Source organism: Macaca thibetana, chromosome 6, assembly GCF_024542745.1.
Source record: "Macaca thibetana thibetana isolate TM-01 chromosome 6, ASM2454274v1, whole genome shotgun sequence".
NCBI classification, from domain to species: Eukaryota; Metazoa; Chordata; class Mammalia; order Primates; family Cercopithecidae; genus Macaca; species Macaca thibetana.
The window spans coordinates 41,906,534-41,927,644 of NC_065583.1; the positions used below are offsets into that span (position 1 = coordinate 41,906,534).

General features: G+C 52.9%; 2 protein-coding genes across 3 annotated transcripts in view; both read right to left on the minus strand.

The window, feature by feature from the left end:
• CYSTM1 (cysteine rich transmembrane module containing 1) overlaps positions 1 to 16,000 on the minus strand; it is a 440,735-nt gene extending 424,735 nt beyond the window's left edge. The window contains exon 1 of the mRNA XM_050795096.1: positions 15,982 to 16,000. The gene's annotated coding sequence lies outside the window, so the exon portion shown is untranslated. The remainder of the gene's footprint in view (positions 1 to 15,981) is intronic.
• Positions 1 to 16,007, minus strand: part of PSD2 (pleckstrin and Sec7 domain containing 2) — a 40,554-nt gene extending 24,547 nt beyond the window's left edge. For both annotated transcript variants that reach the window (XM_050795029.1, XM_050795028.1), the window contains exons 1-5: positions 15,909 to 16,007; positions 9,718 to 10,138; positions 6,231 to 6,680; positions 5,620 to 5,814; positions 2,735 to 2,815 (exon numbers count right to left, since the gene is read on the minus strand). In XM_050795029.1, the coding sequence (XP_050650986.1) occupies positions 2,735 to 2,815; positions 5,620 to 5,814; positions 6,231 to 6,680; positions 9,718 to 10,088 (1,097 nt within the window). In that variant the 5' untranslated portion in view covers positions 10,089 to 10,138; positions 15,909 to 16,007. The remainder of the gene's footprint in view (positions 1 to 2,734; positions 2,816 to 5,619; positions 5,815 to 6,230; positions 6,681 to 9,717; positions 10,139 to 15,908) is intronic.
• Positions 16,008 to 21,111: the final 5,104 nt, after the last annotated feature.

Genomic DNA, 21,111 nt, shown 5'->3' on the forward strand with positions numbered 1-21,111 from the left:
ACCTCTCACACCGACCTTTCCCCTCCGCCCAACCTCATGCTTGTTCTCTCCCACCTGACCCTCTTCAGAAGCCTACGCGCTTGCAGTGCCTGCACAAATGAGCCTCAATATTGGGCTGGCATACAAGGCACTCAGTCCAGCACCTACACCTCTGATCATAAGCTGACCCCACTGAACAACTTCCCCAACCAATCTTCCTCATTCTACTGCAATCTTTACAATTCAGCTCAGGATACAGTAGCCTGCTGAACACCAACACTTCCACTGAAAACAATAAAAACCATGGATTTTCTTAAGCTATTGGAAAAATTGCTGAGGCAGCAAAGACCAAAAGGGCCAAGATTCTGGAGAGGAGAGAACTGCGGAAAGGTAGTTTGAGCTTCTGTGGCTGCTTTTTCCCTGGGGGAATTGCTGATTATGGGCACAGGCAAGAGGCAGGGCATTGGGTGGCTTCAAGAGGCTGGAGACTTCAGGGGCTGTAAACACATGGCCACTTTTCCCTTTGAGATAGTTGCTGAATTTCAGAGATATAAAAGATACAGGCCGGGCGTGGTGGCTCATGCCTGTAATCCCAGCACTTCGAGAGGCCGAGGCGGGAGGATCACGAAGTCAGGAGATCGAGACCATCCTGGCTAACATGGTGAAACCCCGTCTCTAATAAAAATACAAAAAATTAGCCGGGCGTGGTGGCGGGCGCCTGTAGTCCCAGCTACTCGGAGGCTGAGGCAGGAGAAAGGCATGAACCCAGGAGGCGGAGCTTGCAATCAGTGGAGATCATGCCACTGCACTCCAGCCTAGGCAACAGAGCAAGACTCATTGTCTCAAAAATATATATATATAAAAGGCAGGAAGCAAAAAGGCTAAGCAGAAATCCTCTGAGAAGTAGAGGGATTTTTTTTGTTGTTGAAGAGGAGGAAGTGTTGCTGCACTGAGAAGACAAAATTAGGCTTCTGAGCCAAGAAAGGGGTTTGCCCAACTGAACACACAAGGCTCCCAGTAGAAAACTCTGAGGACCTCTACCCTATGATCAGAGCACACCCTGAGCCATAGCAAACTTCAGTGCAACGATTAGGACTGCATCCCCACACGCCTTCTAACTGCCTAGCAAAGGGCAACGTAAACCCTCTCTGGAGGAATATAGAATAATCTAGAACCACTACAATTCTATATAAAGTATACAGCATCCAATTTTTTTTAAGTTACTAAGCAATCAAAGAGACAGGATATACGATGGAAAATAAAAAGAAAAAAGAGATAATAGAAATAAACACAGATGATTCAGGTGATAGATACTGGAGTTAGCAGCAAGGGTTTTACAACTAATATGTTCAAAAAAGAGAGGGAAAGGTGGAGAAAATAATGGAAAAGATGGATAATTCACCCAGATAATTAGAATCTATTTTTTAATTTTTTTAATAAAATAGAAATTCTAGAAATGGAAAATATAACATAAATTCAAAACTCAGTAAATGAGTTCAAAACCCATTTATGCCTATTGTGCCAGAACGCTAAGCGTGTGGGAGTTATTTATATCCTACTGCTTAAGGTCATCGCCAAGGTCTGATTTTGTAATTCAGAAAACTGCAACCTCAGGCATAAATGGGTTAATAACACATTAGAAACAGAAAAAGGGTAAGTGAAGTGAAGTGAAAACAGGTCAGCCGAAAATATCCCAACAGAAGCAAAGAAAAAAGAATGGAAATTACTTTTTTTGTATGTAGGTTTTTTTGTTTGTTTGTTTGTTTGTTGCTTTGAGATAGGGTTTCACTCTGTCACCCAGGCTGGAGTGCAGTGGTACAGTCATGGCTCACTACAGCCTCAACCTCCCCAGGCTCAGGTGATCCCACCTAAACCTCCTGAGGAGCCGGGACAACAGGCCTGCACCACCATGCCTGGTTAATTTTTCTACTTTTTGTAGAGACTTGGCCTCCCTATGTTGTCCAGGCTGGTCTGGAACTCCTGGCCTCAGGTAATCTTCTGGCCTCCGCCTCCCAAAGTGCTAGGATTACAGGTATGAGCCACCGTGCCCAGCCAGAAATTACATTTTTTTAAAGTGTAAGAGACACGTGGAACACAGTCAAAAGGTCTAACGTGCATGAATCACCCCACCCTTAGCTCCAAGATGATTCCATCTCTCCTAGGGCCTGGTCAGTATCTGCCCAGTTGGCCCCTGCCACCAGAGCCTACTAGATACTACAGGGCTGCAACCATCCATTCTACCCTCTGGCTTCTAGGAACCTGCAATTGGCCCTCCCGAGGTCTACTCCCTAGGTCCTAAACCAATAGAGTTGAGATCAAATCCCATTTTACCATCTCCTCCCTCGATGACTGTGAGGAAGTCTCTTTACCCCTCTGGCCCATAGTTTCTTCATGTGAAAAACATGAATGATAGTGCCTACCTTACCAGGGTATGGAGGATGCAGTAAGCAAGGTGAGTAAAGACCTAGAGGATCTGGCGGGCAGGAAGTGCTCAATACAGGCAAGTCCTGAGCCTCCCTTCCTCTCCTAGAGTCACAACTACATTTCCACCCTCACATCCTAACAGCTACTACGAAGCGGGCACTCGCTGAACTACTGGACCGCTGCTGCTCCTGTGGCCGCTTCCCCACAGCCTCACCAGGGGGTCAAAAGACTTGCCCAAGGTTGTACAGCAAGTTTATGGTAGAGCTGGCATAAGCATCCAGATGTGCAGCCTGAACCACTTGTGGGCACTGCCCGTCCCAGCCCCACTGACCTGAGTGCTCGGTCCAGAGTCAAGCCCGAGAAGTCGAAGAAACTGAGGTACTCCCCGGCCACCAGTCTGCTAAACTCGTTGCTGCCAGGAGAGTATGGGATGTCTGTTAGAAGCAGGGTCCAGCGCAAGGATGACAGAATCATAGGCATTACTTGGGGAGTGGGGCCCAGGGTACCCGGACCCACCCACCCCCAAGACCTGCTCAACCCCTAGGCTACTGGCCAGTTGGGCCATAACATTCAACCTTGGTCTGCAGGTGTTGGGAAGGCTTCCTGGGGGAGGTGATGTCTCAGTCAACACAAGGAATTACAAGCTAACCAGGCGAAGGGAGTAGGGGTGGGATGATGCAGTGTCCCCAGGGAGGAAACTGTATGGCATGTCCAAGAAGCTACTAGCAGGGCCATGTGGCCAGAACCTAAAGAACAGGAATGGGGCAGCAAGTGATGAGGCCAGGACCAGGGGAAGGACCAGGACTTGATTCAGAAGGGTTAAAGCAGGGATGGGCAGTCTGTATTTTGGAATGCGCTACTTGCTAAGTGGAGACCGATAGGAGGACTGCCGTAGATGTCCAGATAGAGATAGAAGGGATGGGGAGAAGAGAGATTTAGGGGGCAGAACCCACAAGACACGAAGATGGAATGGACATGGGGCATGACCAGGAAGGTAGTCCCCTGTGGGAGATGTCAGACTTCAGGACCAGGCATCCGTGTGAGAGTCATCAATCCACAGCTGGTCAGTAATAGCTCAGGGTGGGGCTGAGCCCATGCAACAGGAGAGGGCACAGACAGGCTGGCTGGCCCAGAGCCCCAAATCGGGTTGGGAACCCAGGAGCGAGCCAGCAAGAAGGCTGAGAAACAGCAGCCAGAGGTGGGGTGTGTTGTCCTGCAGGCCAACCAAGACAGTATTTCAAGAAGACTGGCATGAGGAATTCTTGTCAAAAACTAGAACAAATTTCCACCTGATTCTAATTAAGCCTAGAGCTTACTGCCCATTTGCAGGACCCATGGGAAATAGAGAAACATGTTAAATAACAGCATGAGGATACCACATATGAACTGTGGAACATTCTTTAGGACAAGTGGCTTGGTTTCTTCAACAAATACACAGCATTTAAGAAGGGAGGAGCACTGCTGAACTGCTGAACTGTTGTTGATTCAAAGAGACTTAACAGACCAATTAGCCAAGTGCGATGTGTGGACCCTGTTTGAATCTTGATTTCAATAAACCAACATTTTTGAGACAATCAGAGAAAATTAAACACAGTCTGAATGTTGGAGAGATTAAGAATTTTTTGTTCATTTTGTTAGAAATTATAATAGAATCATGATTATGTAAAAAAAGATCCTTATCAGTTGGAGATACATACTAAAGTATTTATAAATCAAATGATAGAGTGTCTGAAATATGCATTACAATCTTCCAGCACATGAGAAAAAAGCTGTGGGTCATAGATGAAATGAGAATGAAGAAATAGTAACTTTAAAACCCAGTAATGGGTATATAGAGGTTTGATTTTTTTTTCTCTGCTTTCATGTTTGTTGAAATTTTCACAATAAAAAGTTTAATTAAAGAAAAAGAAAGAAATGACCAGTCTCATGGAGCTGCTGAAGGGGCTAAGGTGAGGCTTGGGGAGCAGCCACCAGATTCAGAAACACAAGGCCACCAGTGATGTTGGCACAAGAGGTTTCTGAAGTCGGTGTTGGGGGGAGGAAACCAGTGTGGAGGGGCTGAGTGTGGAGAAAGAAAGGGGATAGAGGCCATCCCGGGCAGAAAACCCAAGAATTTTGGCTAGAGGAGGAAGTGGGGATGAGAAACAATTTTTGTTTTTAAAATGGGAGAGACTTGAGCACAATTAGCTGCTGGAGGGAGTGGTTGAAAAGATGGGAGAGGGCAGGGGCAGGCCACCAAGAAGGCTCCTGAAAGGATGGCATTAGGTTTGGGGGTCCAGTCCAGCAGAAGAGGTGAGGGCATCTGAATTGTGATTTCTGGGCTGGCGCGATTGTCAGGGACCCGGTGCAGGAGCAGCGTGGAGGCTGCGGAGGGTGGAGAGAGAAGTGGAGGGAGAGAGAAGAGGAGGGAGAGGAGGATCGAGGACCTGAGCCGCCCTCAGGGTGTCCTGAGGCCTAAAGCCTGCATGTCACCTCCCACTCATGGGCAAGGGTCTGGACTGTCTCCCAGCCCTGTGAGCAGTGCTGCAGGGCTAGGCCTGCTCCTGCACAGCTCAGAGCCTTAATGCGGATGCTGGGAAGCACTCCGGGTAAAAGGGCCAGAGGCAGGTGGCAGGTGAACACACCAGTAGTCAGAGGTGCGCAGGATGTGCCGGCAGACTTCCTCTGTCCTGCAATGCCGCCTGTCCCCTGGTCCCCCTTGGGGCTCTCATCTAGCCAGTCCCCTTTGCACCCGGTCTGAAGGCCAGGGTGTGGGCTTTGGGGGCTTCAGCCCCTTCAGCTGGTCCCAATAGACAGTAGTGCTTAATGAAGGCCAGGAGCCCTTTCCTGAGCTCTGGGTCCCAGAGGTGTCCCCCAAGGCCCAGGTTCTCCTCTCTCCCTGGCCCCATTAACTGGGCCCAGATGCTGCCAGGTTCTCTGTCCTCATATTCATGGTGGCCCCATAACCACATCCCACATCCCTCACCCCCAGCCCTGAGGGGCCGCCCGCCACCACCCCTCCCCAAGAGCATCAGCCTCGCCCAAGCAGCCCAGAAAGGAAACAGATTTAGGGCGAGGCCAGGAATGAGGACAGTGGCGGGAGGAGGTGTCCTCGGGGAACTGTTGGGAGCCACCCCCCAGCACAAGGCACCCCTGAAGAAGGTCACCCACAAACCCTTGAGGCTGAGGAAGACACGAGGTTTGCCCAGGGTTGGGGGTGGGGGAGACCACACTCACTTCTTGCCCAGCTGCCGGGCCACATCGCAGCGCTGGAAGCCCTCAAGGTGGTAGAGGCGGCGTGCCAGCCGACGAGCAGCTTCACTGACCCCCTGGCACCCGTTGGCCAGTGGGTCTGCGCTACCAGGCTCCAACCCCTCCGAGCTGCTGAGCTCAGAGTCTGAGTCTGACAGGCCATCCTTCAGGCTGGGGTCACTGCAGATGGAAGGTGGGTGGAGGAGTAGGGTCAGAGGCCCAGGGTCAAAGGCCCTGGAGGAGGCTGGGAGGTTTCCCCAGGCCACTGCAAACCATGTAGGGGCCAGAAGAGGGAAAGAAGCTCCACCGCAGCAGGAGGGAATGAAATCAGACTTTCAGAAGAGCCTCTCAAGTGAACTCACAGCATAGTTCCCTGACTCCCCACTTCTACCGGGGCTGAGAAGGCCTGGAAGAGCAGAATGAAACCTCAGGACGCAGGGTGGGAAGTCTGGATACAGAGGGTGGACCAGGTGACCTTGAAGAGGGCGTGCTGACTCTGGATACTGAGTCACTCTAATCTGCTTTGCCCACCCTGGGTCTCAGTCTCCCTATCTGCTCAGTGGTTCTCCCAGCTCCCAGCCTGGGCCCTGCCTCACCTGGTTGAGTTCAGCAACTTGTCTGTGTCCTCCTCATCATCATCCTCGTCCCCCCCTGGGCCCTGGGGGCCATCTTCATGGAATCCATTGGGCATGGCCATGAGAGACAGGCGGCTTAGGACGTTCTCAGAGCGGCTGCTGGAGATAGAGCGCCGCAGGGGGCTGCCCAGCTCCCCATCACCACCAGCTGCCCCCATGTCCCCCTCAAACCCCATGTCCCCAATGCCCAGCCCAGCCCCTGGCTCAGGGCTGTCACGAGCCCGCTGCTGGATGAGGGGTGTGAGGGGGGCCTCGAAGCTGACACAGCTGTCACTCTCATCTGTGAGGCTCAGCCCATCTAGGGAGTCAAGGCTGCTGTACTGGGTGCCCCGCAGCAGCTCTGACTCCAGAATCTTCTCAAACGTGGCACTGAAGCCATCCCGCACATCTGGCTCCCCGGGACCATCCAACCTGTGGGATGCAAGGAGCCAGTCACCATCCTGCCAAGGTATCCCCAGTACAGGTGCTGGTAACTGCACTCATCTGTGCCTGGGAGCCCCCTAGGGACACACCACCCCCCATCCTATTCACTTATCCCTTCAGCCAATACTGACTGAGCACAGGTGCCAGACACCGGGCTGGGTACTGGGAATACTGCAGGGAAAAGAGCAGACCTGGGGCCGGGGCCATAGTGGGCTTCAGATATGTGTCTAAATGAGTGAATGTAAGGCCTCATCCCCCAGCCCGGCATAGAGGGCTGCTTCCTCCAGGCTCCCAAAGCAATGTGAACATTTTCCTATCACAACCAGTGTCACACCGGGTCATAATTTTGCTCTTCCCACAACCTGGGAGGTTCTTAGCTCGACCAAACACATCCCAGCTGTCAGGTCTGGCCTCATTGCCACCTCCTCAGAGAGAGCAGGGGAGGCAGGCCCACAGCGCACTGGCCTCCTGCTCCGGATCTGTTTATTTACTCCTCAGACCTTCCCGGCATGTAAGATTCTGTCTTTTCTCCTGTTTACTGTATGTTCCCCAGCTCCAGAACAAAAGCTTTGCAAAGCCACGGAGCATCCCCACACATAGTAGGTGCTCGGAACATCTAGCTGAACGATGTGCTGGGTGAATGAACGTGTGCTTTTCAGCCCCATGGCCCCACCCACGCTTCCCAAGCCCTTGCAGGATCCTGTGCTGTCCCCCAAAAGAGGCCTTTGCACTGGCTGTTCCCTCTGCCCAAAGTGTTCTTCCCCAGCTAAAACCCTCCTTCTACATCCCTTTCTCAGTGAGGACTGCCCAGACCTCCCAATCTAAACCATAACCTGCCTCCAAACACCCCAGCCCCTTTTTTCCTACTTTTTCTTCCCCAAAGCACTTATCTCCTTTCAACATACTATATAAGTATTCATTGTTTTAATATTTATCTTCGGTCTCCCCACTAGACGACAAGCTCCATGAGAGCTTTTGTTTTGTTCATCTCCAGCACCTGGAAAGCAGCATCACACGTACATGAACTGAGGAGGCTGGGAAGATTCTTATCTACCAGAGACACGAGCAGGTACACAGGGAAGGAAAGAGAGAGAGACTGAGAGAGTAAGACCATGAGAGGGGGACAAGAAAGAGACAGAGGAAAGGGATACGGGAGGACAACAGAGACAGAATGTGAGAGAGATAAAGAAAGAGCTAGACAGACAAGGATAGAGATGGAAGATACAGCCGGCAACGGGAAGAGACACAAGGAAAAAACACAGCAGGCTGAGCCCGGCCCATTTCAGATCAACCGAGGCCCATGATGGGCAAAGAAGCACGCCCCTCCCTCTGCATCAGCCTCCCCTGAGGCTCTGGTCATGCCCTACTTTCCCCTAGCCCCCGCTGCGTAGCAGAGACTGAGCTGTATTTGGAGGACTGGGAAGTGCCCCTGCCCCTCAAACATCTCCTTGGCCCCCCAGTGCCTAAGATTCTGTCCCAGTATGCTTCCTGGAGAAGACACTCCCACTCCAGCCCCAGCAGGAGCTGAGACTGCAGGCTCATTAGGCTCTCTCCTGCCAAGGAACAAAGTGGGGAGGGGGACAGAAATCTAAAAGGCGCAGAATGCCTGGCAGGGGCTGGGGTAGAAGTTTCCTCTACTGACCTCTGGAAGGAAAGGAGGGGAAAGAAGGTCCATTGCCCTGGCCACCAGGGCAAATACCCAAAGTCAGCCCAGTAAAGACACCTCTGCCAGGCCTGTGCTGGGCACTAGAGACATCCAAACAAGACAGAGCCCTGCCTGCGGGGAGCTCTCAGCCCAGGGTCAGAGCCACCAATGGACCCCCCATCTCCCACCTCCTCATGCAACTGAGCAAGCCTGAGGAGTGGCCCTGATGGGAGCTTGAAGACCATCAGTCCAATCTCCAAGCCTCCAACTGCCCCCAGCCTCACCATCCCAAGTAAAGATGCCACCTCAATACGGTGTGCTCTAAGAAGCCCCAGTCCCCTGCCCCCGCCCTGCTGCCAGCTATGGGGCTGCCCTAGACCCTGCCTGGATGGAAACACGCTTATGGCCATGGCACACCCAGTGACACAGACACCCAACCCCACATACTCACACTCCTGCCCACGAAGACCTAGAGACACTTATCCCTACATAACATGTACATGCGCCCAAATGTGCAGCCACAAATGTCCAGGCCAGGGGCACCAACACTCCCCGCCCACAGCCACCATCCGCATGCATACCAACACGTTCACACATCCCTGTGCACACATGACATGCAGGGCAAGCACACACTCATGCCCCCACGCACACTCACACACTACCCATACACTGCCCGTTCAGGCCAGAGCCTGCAGCTATGCGCACTAAGACTTCTAAATGCCTTCTTTTCTCAGCCCACCCTGGTGCCTTCTAGACATTTCTCTGTTCCTTCCCTGCTCTGCGTGTCCAACACACCCCCAAAACTCCAGGTGTCTCCACCATCTGCTGAGGACAATAGAAATTGGGCTGTAACTCCAACAAGCAGGACTGAAGTGAGATCCCTGGTAGAACTTCCTGACAATTACTGCAGGGGAGAGTAGCTGAGAGGGATTAAAGCCCAAAGCCTGCTTTCCCAGAGTCAGCTGAAGGATTTTGGAGAGTCTCATTTCCAGGAAGCAGAGGGATGAACCAGATTAATTTTCACATTGGGCATTTTAAAAGGACTTGGAATTCAAATGCCCAGCCTGGGATGGAGGGAGGGCAGCACTCCCTGTCCCCCACAACCCACATAGAAGCAGCTCACGATGGCATAACCTTCAGCCCCCCAATCTGCTGGCCTTTGAATTCTCCATCAAAGTCAGTCTGTGGTTCTGACAAACCACAGACTGACAGCAGCTCTGTCCTTTCAAAACACCCAGCATCTGGGCAAAAGAGGGATATGAAATCCCCATTTTATGTATGAGAAAAACAAGAACCAGGGAAACTAAGTGGCTAGGCCCAGGCCACACAAAAACAGAGCAGCCAAATGTGGTGAGCTCCCATAGCAAGACATCCACTCACCCCAGCTGAGGGTCCTCAGCATCTGGGCAGAGGCTCCTAGAAGCATCATCTCCCTCTGCCAGCACGCCAGCCCTCCAGGACCTGGACCCTGTTGAATCTTCCAGAATGTTCAAGTCTGGCCCCAGGGCTAGGCCATTGGTGAGAGAGAGGCCAAGGCTGAGGCCACGGAAGGCCATGTCTGGGTCCTTCGTGGGTTCCTCAGTGTCCGCTGGGGTGCCCCTTCGCTCGTGCCCTGGGCTGCAGAGGCTGCTGTTCAGGCCCTCACTGGCCATTCCATTCCGGACCCCCGGCTCCTCCTCAGGCTCCGGGCTGGGGTCATGGGTGGCATCGCCTTCCTCAGGCACTGCAGATAAGAGTTTGTCCTCCTCCATGGCAGCCACCACTTCCGCCTGTCCTGGCTGCTCCTGGGACTCCTCTAGACCTGGCAGTGGGTGGAGAGAGGAAGAACCAGTCAGACAGGGCTGGGGCTGGGGGGCGCCTGAAGTCCAACAGGACCAGTGGCAGAGCAGCCTGCCTGAAAGTGGGAGATGGCCGAGACGATCTCCTCGGGGCCCTTCTGGCTGGAGTGTGGGTTTGGGTCATGGTGCCCTCACTGCCTTGTCCAAGCAGCCACCTCACCTCACCCTTGACCCTGGCCAGCCCACTGTGCCCCAGTCCCTGCCCTTCCTATTACCTCTTGTGTCTCTGCTGTGCCCGCCAGAGTTCACCAAAGCCCTCTGAGGAAGATTCAAGTGGGGAGGAAGTGGAGAAGGGTCCAGCAGGGCCCCCCCCATTCCTGTTGGTGAGTGATGGTGACAAACCACAGACTGACAGCAGCCGGTCCCCTAGCTTCTTCCCGCGTTCTTGCCCTGGCTCCAGGAGCCAGAGATAAGAGAACCTTACCTTTGTGGTTAATGGAGGGAACTGGGCTGGGAGGCTGTCTTCAAGGAGGAGTTCAGAGAGGAGACAAGGAAGTCAACAGACGCAGCCTAATTGGAGCAGGGCTCACCCCAGAAGCCAAAGTGAAGCCTGGAGACAGCCAGGGATAGCCCAGCGTGGGGCGCTGTCCAGGGTGCTGGGCGGGTGGCGCCACCCGGGAGCCTCTCAGAGCCCAGGCTGCCTCCACCACACACATAGCCCAGAGCCCCAGTTGTCTGGGAGGAAGGAGGAGGCCTGGGGTTCCCCTCCACTCCCGGGCCCCCATCAGAGCTCACCCACCTGCGAGGAGGGACTCATGAGGAGGCCTCCAAGGGGCACTCTGGGGAGAGCACTAGAAGGAGAGTCAGGCCCTGCTCTGCCCAACTCCCTGCATGCACTCGTGTGAGTCCAGGTCAGGCCTCCTCACTGGCCTGTGCAGGCCAGCCCCACTCCCCTCTGGGTCTGTTTCTCGTCTGTAAAATGAGGAGACCCATTTACCCGTCATCTTCACCTCCACTGTTTCAAACGGGTTGGGACCAGCCCACATTTCCCAGAGGCTTCCTGCCCAACCTAATCCCAGATGGAGAGGGCAGATGTAATGTGTAACAGGCTGTGTTCTGGCTCTCTCCTCTTCCTCTCTCTGCCCCTGGGCCCACTTAGGCTAGGCTAAACCCCTCCCCAAGTGTCCTCTGCCAGTGGGGACACAGATCAGCCCCTCCAAATGCCCTGGAGAGAAGCAGGAATCTGGGCCATTTCTCCCAGTTCTGGTTGGGCCACTTCCTTCTTCCCCTTGTTGGGCCTTGGCTACCACTCTGCTCTGGAGAGGGATGCTGGGAGTTCAGGAGAGGCTGCAGGAGAGGGACTGGCCGGCCTTCTGGGCTGCAGCAGAATGAGCTGCAGGGGCAACAACAGGGATATAAGTGAGCTCAAACTTCCTATACTTGCCTGGTCATAAACACCACCTGAGGGACTTGGTACAATGCAGATTACCAGGCCCTACCCCAGACCTCCAGAACCAGAAGCTACAGGGGAGGGGTATGGTCCTCTGTGATTCTTATAACGAGGCAAGTGTGGGAACACTGAGGTAGGCTCCAAAAGAAAAGTCCCACTTAAAGAACAAGAGCCTGGGGAGGGAGATGGGTCCACTTCTCAGGAATTCTGGGCCCTTGTGGGAAGCTCAGCCACCACAGTCCAGTTAAGATTATTTAACCTGGGTTTTCAAATATAGAGTGGAAAAGAGGAGGGCAGAACAGACAGACCTGGGACCCCCGCCCATTTACACTGACCCTCACCTCCTAGAATTTTGATGACTGCATAAGGGAGATTTTTACTTTAAAAAAAAAGAAAAAACAAAAACAAAAACCCACAGACTTTTAAACATCTGAAGAGCCAGGCTCTAAAATATCTGGGCCCTGATCCTAGGACATCGGGGACCTCTAGAGGTTGAGCACTGAGTAAGGAATTCTTTCTGGTCTGCCCTAAATCCCTGCTGCTGTAGTTGCTATTTCAATCTGTTCCCTCCGGTTGTATACTCAGAGGAGGAAAAACAAGAAGTCACCTTCTCAACTGAGACTCAACTGAGGGTGGGGGGAGGCGGGACATTTAGAAAGGAAAAAGAAGTGGGGGCTTTTGGCCTGCTGCCTGAGTTCCAGTCCTCTGACCTGCTTTCTAGCCCAGGGGCCTGGATGAGCATTGGCTATGGGGCACAGGGTTTCAACCCGATTTCACCAGGATGACTCAAGCTCCCCCACACATACCTAGAGGCTGAGCCCACCACCTTGAGTCAGGGCTCTGCCTAAGCCTCCATGAAACCTGAGGTTTAAGAGTATCAGCAGCTTCACTTGATGCTTAGCCTATACCAGCACCAAAGCTAGAATTGTGGACAGATTGAGGACCTCTTGGGAGACCCCCTCCACCCCACCCCCAACTTCCAGCAGCTGCCTCAGGCTAGCTCCAGCCCTACCTGCCCTGCTATGTCCTCCTTTAGCAGGGAGCAGGATGGAGGTCCTGCCAACACCAGGCACTGGGCCATGTCCTTTGTTTCTGGAGGTGGGCAGACAAGGGGCAGCATTGAGTTCTACTCTGGGCGGGGGGCCCAGAGTCCCTGCCTGGACTGCAGACCAGCTGAGCCCAGAAGTAGCTGAGCCAGAACCCCCTCTCTTGCTGAGTCCAAGGGAGGGCAGCATAGAGGGGAGGTTTTAGAGCAGAGGTGTAAGACTATGCCCCATGTGCTCACTTTGAACCGCCGTGTGTCCTGGGATTCATCATTGCTCCCTCTTGCCTTTGTGAGCCAATCTACAGAGTGGGAGTATCACCTCTGTTCTCCCCCAGGGCCAGTGGGAAACTTAATGTCATGAACGCTGAGAGAGCTAAGGTCCAAGGAAGGGCAAACTCACTACAAGGTTAAGGATGAAAGGCAGCTGTGCTCCACTCTTTCTACCACCATATTTGACAAACGAGGAAGGCTGAGGCACAGAACCCAGAAAGGCTTTGCCTGAGGTCCCACAGCGTAGCTGTCTCTAGAACCCAGGAGTAGCCTCCCTCTGCAGCTAAATGGGCTGAAGACGCAGAATGAGCCCCCAGTTTCCCAGGACCCCCGCCAAACCCTCCCAGGAGATCAAGGGCCCAAACCCTCAACCAAGAGAGTTGGCCCAAAGCAGTGGCCCTTCCCACCTCCAGTCCTGCTGGCGAGAGCAGGGGAGCGGGCACAGCTGGGCCACTGGGCAAACATCCCAAGGAGACGCCTGCAAATGACAGGCTGACATTGGCCAAGATCCCCTGCAGCCTCTCTTGGCCTGATCCAAGTCCCTCTCCAGGCAGGGGCTCCCACTAGCCTCAGCCCTTGGAATGACCTTGGGCTCAGCAGCCTCTTTTTAGCACCAGCTGAGGTGGGTCCTGTAATGATAGTGGAACCCTGGCTCAGCCAACTGCCAGGGCTGAGTGCACTTCCTGGGTCTCAGCTCTCCTGAACAACTCTGTCCCCCTCCCCACTCTCCCTGTGGCAGCTGAAGGGAGTTGCAAAAACACACACCTCCCTCCCTCCCTCCTCATAGTCCTCTAACCATCCCTCTTAGATTAGAATCCAGTCTCCCCAGCATGGCCTGAAAAGGTCCTGCAGGAGCTGGTTCTGCTGCCCTCTATCCCATGCCCCCATGCTCTCCCACATCAGCCACAATGGCCTTCTTTCCGCTCCCTGAGTTCATTCCCACCTCAGGGCCTTTGCACCAGCTATACCCTTGGCTAGAATGCTCTTTCCCTAGATCTTTACAAGAGCCTCTTCTGCCACTCAGGGCTCAACTCCAACACTGCCTCCTGAGAGAGGCCCTCTCTGACCCCTGGCACTCCATCACACTCCTCCGTGGAGCACCATAGCACTCAGTAGAACTGAAGCTCCCTTTTCTATGTGCTTACTGATTCCCTGCCCATCTCTGTACTAGGATGTAAGTTCAGTGAGGGTGGGGACTATGTCATGTTCACGGCTGTCTCCTCAGAGTCCAATGCAATGCTTGGCACAGAGTAGGCACTTTAAAAATATTTGTTAGATGAATAACAAGGATTATCATCATGCCTATTTGTGGCAGAGGCTAAGAGAGGTTGAGGAACTGCTCAGAGTCACAAAGCTGGAAAGCAGCAAGGCTGAGATTCTGATGGAATGCTAGACTGTCAAAGAAATAATCTTACAGACCCTTTTTATGGTGGGATCCAAGCCAGGGACTGTGGGAAACCCAAGGACAGGGCTGGAGGTGGGGGCCCACCAGGGAGGGCTCCAGGGGCCAGCATGCTCTGTAAGACACAGTGGCAAGTGCATGGGTGCAGGACCTGAAAGCAGACATACAATGCAGGCATGGGGTTGGCACATGCACACATGCCCAGACACACACGCACGTGCACACACATGCACACACGTGCGTGCACACACGTGCGTGCACACACATGCACACATACGCACATACATGCACACACTCACGTGCGCGCACACACACATGCACACACGCAGACACACATGCACACACACGTGTGCGCACACATGCACACACACAGACACACGCACACACACACAGAGGGAACTGGGCAGCCGCTAATGAGGCAATCCCCCTGATTTGCCTGGAAAGGTGGACAAGGCACTGGCAGGCCTAGGGGCAAGGTTAAGGGCAGTAAGATCTACATCATCGGGCATCCAGGGTCAAAACCATCCTGAGTATGCAGAAGGGACTGGGATCAGAGAAAATTGTTCTGGAATGTCAGTGTGGTGGCAAGGCTGAGACCACAGCTGACCCAGGGAAGCAAATCTAGGAGCACCAGGACCCTCATTTTGCTTCCAGTGGGCTAGGAGAAGTTGGGCACAAAAAAAACCCTCTCTGGCCTCATGTCCCCACGTGCACCATCGATCCCCAACCAGTTCCAAGTCCTGGACCTCTTTGTACACTTGATGGAGGATCCTGCCCCAGAAATCTCACAAATGTGTGCAACATTTAGACTATATCTGGAAAGGCTCAAAGCCCCCTACCCATCCTTAATTCCATACCCTAAACTGGACGATCTCCAAGGACCTGCCATCTGACATTGGATACTTGGAGAGAGTTCCATGAGGGCTATTTGGCAAAGAAATCTTTCTTGGACCTATTCTCTGCCCCCTGGAAACCCACCCTGAACACCCCCATTGCTCACTACTCTTCCCCAAAATCCCTACCCAAAATTCCCTAGACCACCCAGATTTTAGCACATGAGCTAGCATCTTCAGACACACAAACACATGTGAACACACATGAACATACATGACACGCACAGACACTTACAAGAGATGATCAGTGCAAACAGGTGGCATGTAGGGAGTGTTCATAACAGACCCTGAACAGCTATGCCCCTACTCCGCCGTGGGTCCTAGGATGGCCAGGCCTAGACTGCTACAGGGCTCCACAGGACCTGCTAGGCCACTGGCAACATGGGCAGTAGGGTGCTGCCAGGAAGAGCCCTCAGCTGGGCCCCCCTCACCATGCTCTCTTGTAGCCTCTGCCAACCAAGAGGCCTGGAGTTAAGGATCTTCCCACCTCCAAGAGCTCCAGGCCCCCACCCTAAGCCCAGGCCGGCCTCCTCCACATCCCAACTGCCCAGGGAGATGCCCAGGATAATTTGGAACGGATGCTCACCCAGGAGCCTCAGGAACTTCCCAGATCCCACATCCCAAAATGACCCCAAACCCTCTTAACCCACTTGGTCTTCCCAGCTTGGACCGCCTTGTGCTGCAAGGGCCTCAGACTGGGACAGTCCAGGAGAGAGCGGGTCAGTGCCCCTACCTGTGTGCTCAGAAAGACCTGGCTCCAAATCCAAGCTCCGCTACCCACGAGCTGTGTGACTTCAGGAAAACTGCCCCCCTCTCTGAGCTCGGTGTCCTCCTCCATAAATGGGAGATGCCGACAGCATTTGTCCTCTCAAGGCACCTGTGAGGACTAAAGGAGATGGCATGTGTTCAGTGCTCAAGGGAGGGCTGCTGCCTCCCAAAACCTTCTAGGGCCTGCAAGGAATCAAGCTGACTACCCCCAGAGGGGCCATGCCCGGGACAGCAGCACACAGCACAGGCCATTCAGCCGGGACCCAGTGGATATTCGTCCTTGGCAGCTGTCAGAGCAAGTTCTGAGGCAAGGGCTTCAGAAGCCCAGCCTGAGGGTAGAGGCAAATGAAAGACTCCCGTGGGGCCAGGAGGGGGACCACAGAGGGCACCCTCTCCCTTTCTCAAGGCAGCTGAGGTCCCTACTGTCCTACCCTCCTAACACCCTCACCCACGGCCAGGCTCACTCCTATCTTTCCATCTCAGGACACACAAATGTAGGGCAAGGGCCAGAAACCTATGCCCCCCTTAAAGATGCCCATCACCTTTCAGGTAATGCCAGTTTGGAGTGATGCCCCCAACCCCCACCTGCTTTCCTTCTCTCAGTGTGACCACCAGGGAACCAGCCCTTGCCTTGGGTTCATGTTCTCATGGCCAGGCAAGCAGAAGTCCCCGGGCTGCATGCACAATGGCATCTTAACCTGCGTGTGCTCTGCTGGGATTCTCAGGGGCCCTTGGGGCTCGCTCCACAAAGGTCATTCCTGGACATCTCCCAGCTTGCTTCTCTCCCCAACCCCCCAGCCAACTGGTACCTTCATTTGCTTAGCATTTGCATACATCTGCATGCTGGTTGAAGAGCCCTTAACACTAATGAAATCCACGATGTCTGCTGTCAAATTTCAAATCATGTTTACAGCTGGTGACTCTATGCCTAACTGACTTCCCTACGGGTGAACCCTCAGTTATCAGGAACCACAAAGGACTAAGCTGTCTTGGTAAGAGAGTCCACAGCCAGAATGACCACTGGGCCACCTTCCTCCAACTTCAGAGGGCACTGGACTCACACTGCTTCAATCCACAGGCTCATAGAGCCCACAGGCTAACATAAGCCTGTGGGTTGAGAGTTGAATCCTGAGAGCTACAATGGACTGACCAAGTGCAAATCCTCTCAACCAGCCCGGCCTCGGATACAACACCTGGGCAAAGGCAGACCTGAGAGAGCTCCACCTCTGAGCAGCTCCCCACAGTCTGCTTCAACAGCCAAGAGACAGAAACCAAGAAGCTTCCTCCTCCTTTCTCTCTGCCCGGTTTTCACATATCCTACACCCTCTAGGTCCTCACATTCTCTGTCCATGCCCCCCAACTCCTCTCCTTCTCTGCCTCCCCCACTGTGACCTTCCTCCCCACCCCCTCCCCAATCTCTGTGTTATATAGCTTCTCTTCATCTCTCCCTAGCCGAGTCCTCCCTTCCTCTCCCTCCTCTTCCTGTCCAGTCTTGTCTCCTCTTTAGGACCTCAGCTCAGGGTCTGCAGGTTGTGGCCTCCTTGATGAAAATACAACAGCAAATGGTATGAAGTAAGCGGGTGTGAAAGGGGCTGTGCTGGGCCATTTCACTGTCACCTCCTCTCTCTTGCCCATGGCCCACTGAAGGGAAGTCAGGCATTCTAAAGTTTCACCCATCCATGGGCTGTACATGGGGCAGTAGAGAGACAGGGGACCCAAGAGTGACGCCAATATTTGTGCCCTGAACAACTAGAAGGATGGAGTTACCACTCAAGAAGGGAAACTGGGTGGAGCAGGTTTGGGGAGGAAGATAAGGGCAAGTTGAGGGGGGGCACCTGGCAGGCAAGAAAGTTGAGATGCTGTATAGGCTACTGGAGCTAGGGGGAGAGGTTGAGACTTGGGATTTAAATTTGGAGGCTGGCAGCACATAGGTGGTACTTAAAGCCACAAGACTGGATGGGATCTGTACGGAGGAGTGGAGATAGGGGAAAGAGCCTGCACAGGGCAAGTGCTCGGGCACCCTGATATCAAGAGGTGGGAGGGGGAGAAGAGGAACCAGCAAAGGAGGCTGAGAAGGAACAATCCACAAGGTAGGAGGAAAACAGAAGAATGGGTGTCCTGGAATCCAAGGAAGGTATTTCAAGGAAGAGGAAGACTGGACGTATCAAATGCTGCCAATAAGACTGAGAATTGACCACTGGGTGCAGCGACAGGAACGTTACTGATAATCTTGAGAGGAGAGTTCAGCGGAGTGGAGTCCAATAAGAGTGGAGTCAAGAGAGAGGGGAGGAGAGGATGTGGAGACAATGAGTCTAGACAACCCTTCTGGAAGTTTCTCTGCAAAGGGGAGGAGAGAGATGCAGCAGTACCTGGCTGGAGAACACAAGAGACCTTTTTTTTTTTCTGAGATGGAGTCTCTCTCTGTCGTCCAGGCTGGAGTGCAGTGGCACAATCTCAGCTCACTGCAACCTCTGCCCCCTGGGTTCAAGCAATTCTCCTGCCTCAGTCTCCTAAGTAGCTGGGATTACAGGTGCCCACAACCATGCCCGGCTAATTTTTGTATTTTTAGTAGAGACAGAATTTCATCATGTGGCCAGGCTGGTCTTGAACTCCTGACTTCAGGTGATCCACCTACCTCAGCCTCCCAAAGTGATGGGATTACAGGTGTGAGCCACCATGCCCAGCCAGAACCATTTTTAAGATAAAAGAAATAACAGCAAGATATCTGCTGATGGGATGCTCTAGCAAAGAGGAGGACCCAATGATGCCGGCGGGGGGCCTGCTGGAGTCATGTTCTCAAGCAGACACAAGGGGCCAGGATCTCTGCACAAGTGGAGGGGTGGCCTTAACCAGGAGCAGGAACGCTTCACCCACAGAACCAGAAGAAAGCAGAGCAGTGAGTGCAGACACTGGCAGACAGTGAGTATGGCGCTGGGAGCCTCAGGACGCTCTGACTGCTTATATTTTCTCAAAGATTATCCACTGAAAGGAAGGATGGGAGAGGCGGGCGGGTGAGGGTAGAAGAGCAAGTGATGACCGGGTGCAGTGGTTTATGCCCATAATCCCAGCACTTTGGGAAGCCAAGGAGGGCAGCCGAGGAGGGTGGATCACTTGAGATCAGGAGTTCAAGACCAGCTCTGGCAACATAGTGAGACCCCATCTCTACACACACACACACACACACACACACACACACACACAGAGCAAGTGTGAAAGAGTCATCTAGCATGGGGGAGAGGCAACAACCTCAGAACCTGTCCTGTGCCTGGTGGACTGCACTAAGGACCCACCTGAAGTTCAGAGTTCATGGGCTTGCACTGAAAGAACAGTCAGGACAGTGGTTTTCCTCAGCCCCATTCAGCTGCATGTGCAGGACTGGGGTAAGCCAGGCACTGGATTTAACCAGGGTTGGGGTTTTCCCAAGCAAGTGTGAAGAGGCAAAATGAAGTAAGGGAATTGGGGTCTGCAAGTTAGTGACAGGATTATCCTGGCTTCCACAGGAGCAACTGCCATCTGAGCTGGCCTAGCCCTGCTCAGGCCCCTCCCCTGCTGGTGCCTGAAGCCCACCATCCATTCCCTGCTGTGGGCTATGTGTGGCTCTTCTTTCTGCCCACATCTCAAAATGAGCTTCTGCAAGGGGGCCACAGTTGGGCCCACCAAATGAGCTTCCCACACACCACTCCTCTGGCCTGGAAAGTACCTCAGACCTCATATACTCAAAACCTCCATCTCCCTTCCCAAGCCACTACATGAGCTCATCCTTCCCAGTCTCCCCACCTCCAGTCAGACACAAGGGCCTATCCATTCTGATTCCTAAATCTCTCCCAGCTCCATCCCCTTCTCACATCCCCCACCAGCAACACCCTCCCAGCAGGGCCACCAAACCACACAACTCCACTCCCTCTATATGCCACACGCAGCAGCCCCAATTCAGTCCCCCGTGTCTTGTGCTGGGCACTGCCACAGCCTCCTGGCTGGTCTCTTTCCCATGTGCTGGCCCAGTCAACCCCACTCCATCCTCCTCAGAGTGCCTTTCCAGCACTCCAAACTGCCTCATCATCCCCTCTTCAAAACCCTTCACTGGTTTTGAAGTGCCCTTGGGGAAAAGGCCAACCCCTCAGCCCACATTCCAGGCTAGCTGTAGCCTGGGCCTGCCTTCCTGTCTGGCCCCCCCATGCCCTCTCCCCTTGCTGTGCCTCTCACTACTTTCTCTGGGCCTCCCCTCTCCCGTACCAACAGTACCTGTCTGAGTTGTGGTTCCCCCACCCCCAACCCTGAGGTTTCGAGCTCCCTGAAAGTTTGTGTCTGCTTCTCTGTTCTCCAGCATCTGGTCTGATGTAGGGGTTCAGTCAGATTTGCTGACCTGGTATGTAGATTACCAGGTAGATGAAGCTTCTGGAGGTAGGGAAGGGGGAGGAACAGAATTGAAATACAGGGACCCCTGAGCCAAGTGACCTAACTTACTGCCACCTACTACAGGACAAGCTAATAACAGGTGCCTCCCGATATCATGCACTGATAAGGACATGACATCATCTATGGGATATTCTTGCCCAAAAATGGTTAACTTGACTCTAATCACGAGCAAGCAAGAAGACAAATCCAGAATGTGAGATATACCACAAGCCTTCAAAATTGACAATGTCATAAAAAATTTTTCAAAAAAGCCAGGAATTCATCCAGATTGGAACACTAAAGAGCCATAACAACTAAATGCTATGTATGTTCCATGATCAAATTTAAAAAAAAAAAAAAAAAAAGCTATAAAGGACTTTACTGAGACAACTAGAGAAATTTAAATATGGATGACATGTTAGGTTAAATTGGATGATTACTAAACTTCTTGAGTATGATAACAATATATTCTCTTTGTAGAAAAATATCCCTGTCTCAGGAAATTCATGCTGAAGTATTTAGAAGTGAAGTGTTATAATGTTGACAACTTACTTTCAAAAGGTTGAGAGAGAGAGAGAGAGAAACAAATGTGGCAAAATGTTAACAATTGGCAAATCTAGGTCTCTAGGTGAAGGGTATGTAGGTGGGTATTCACCCTACTATCAGCTTTGACAAGATAAAAAGTAAGGTGGGAGAAGGAAGGGAGTGGAGGGAGACATTCCAAAGAGAGGAGCTCAGGGGTTGGGATTTTGGGGCAGGAGTCAGAGGAGAGG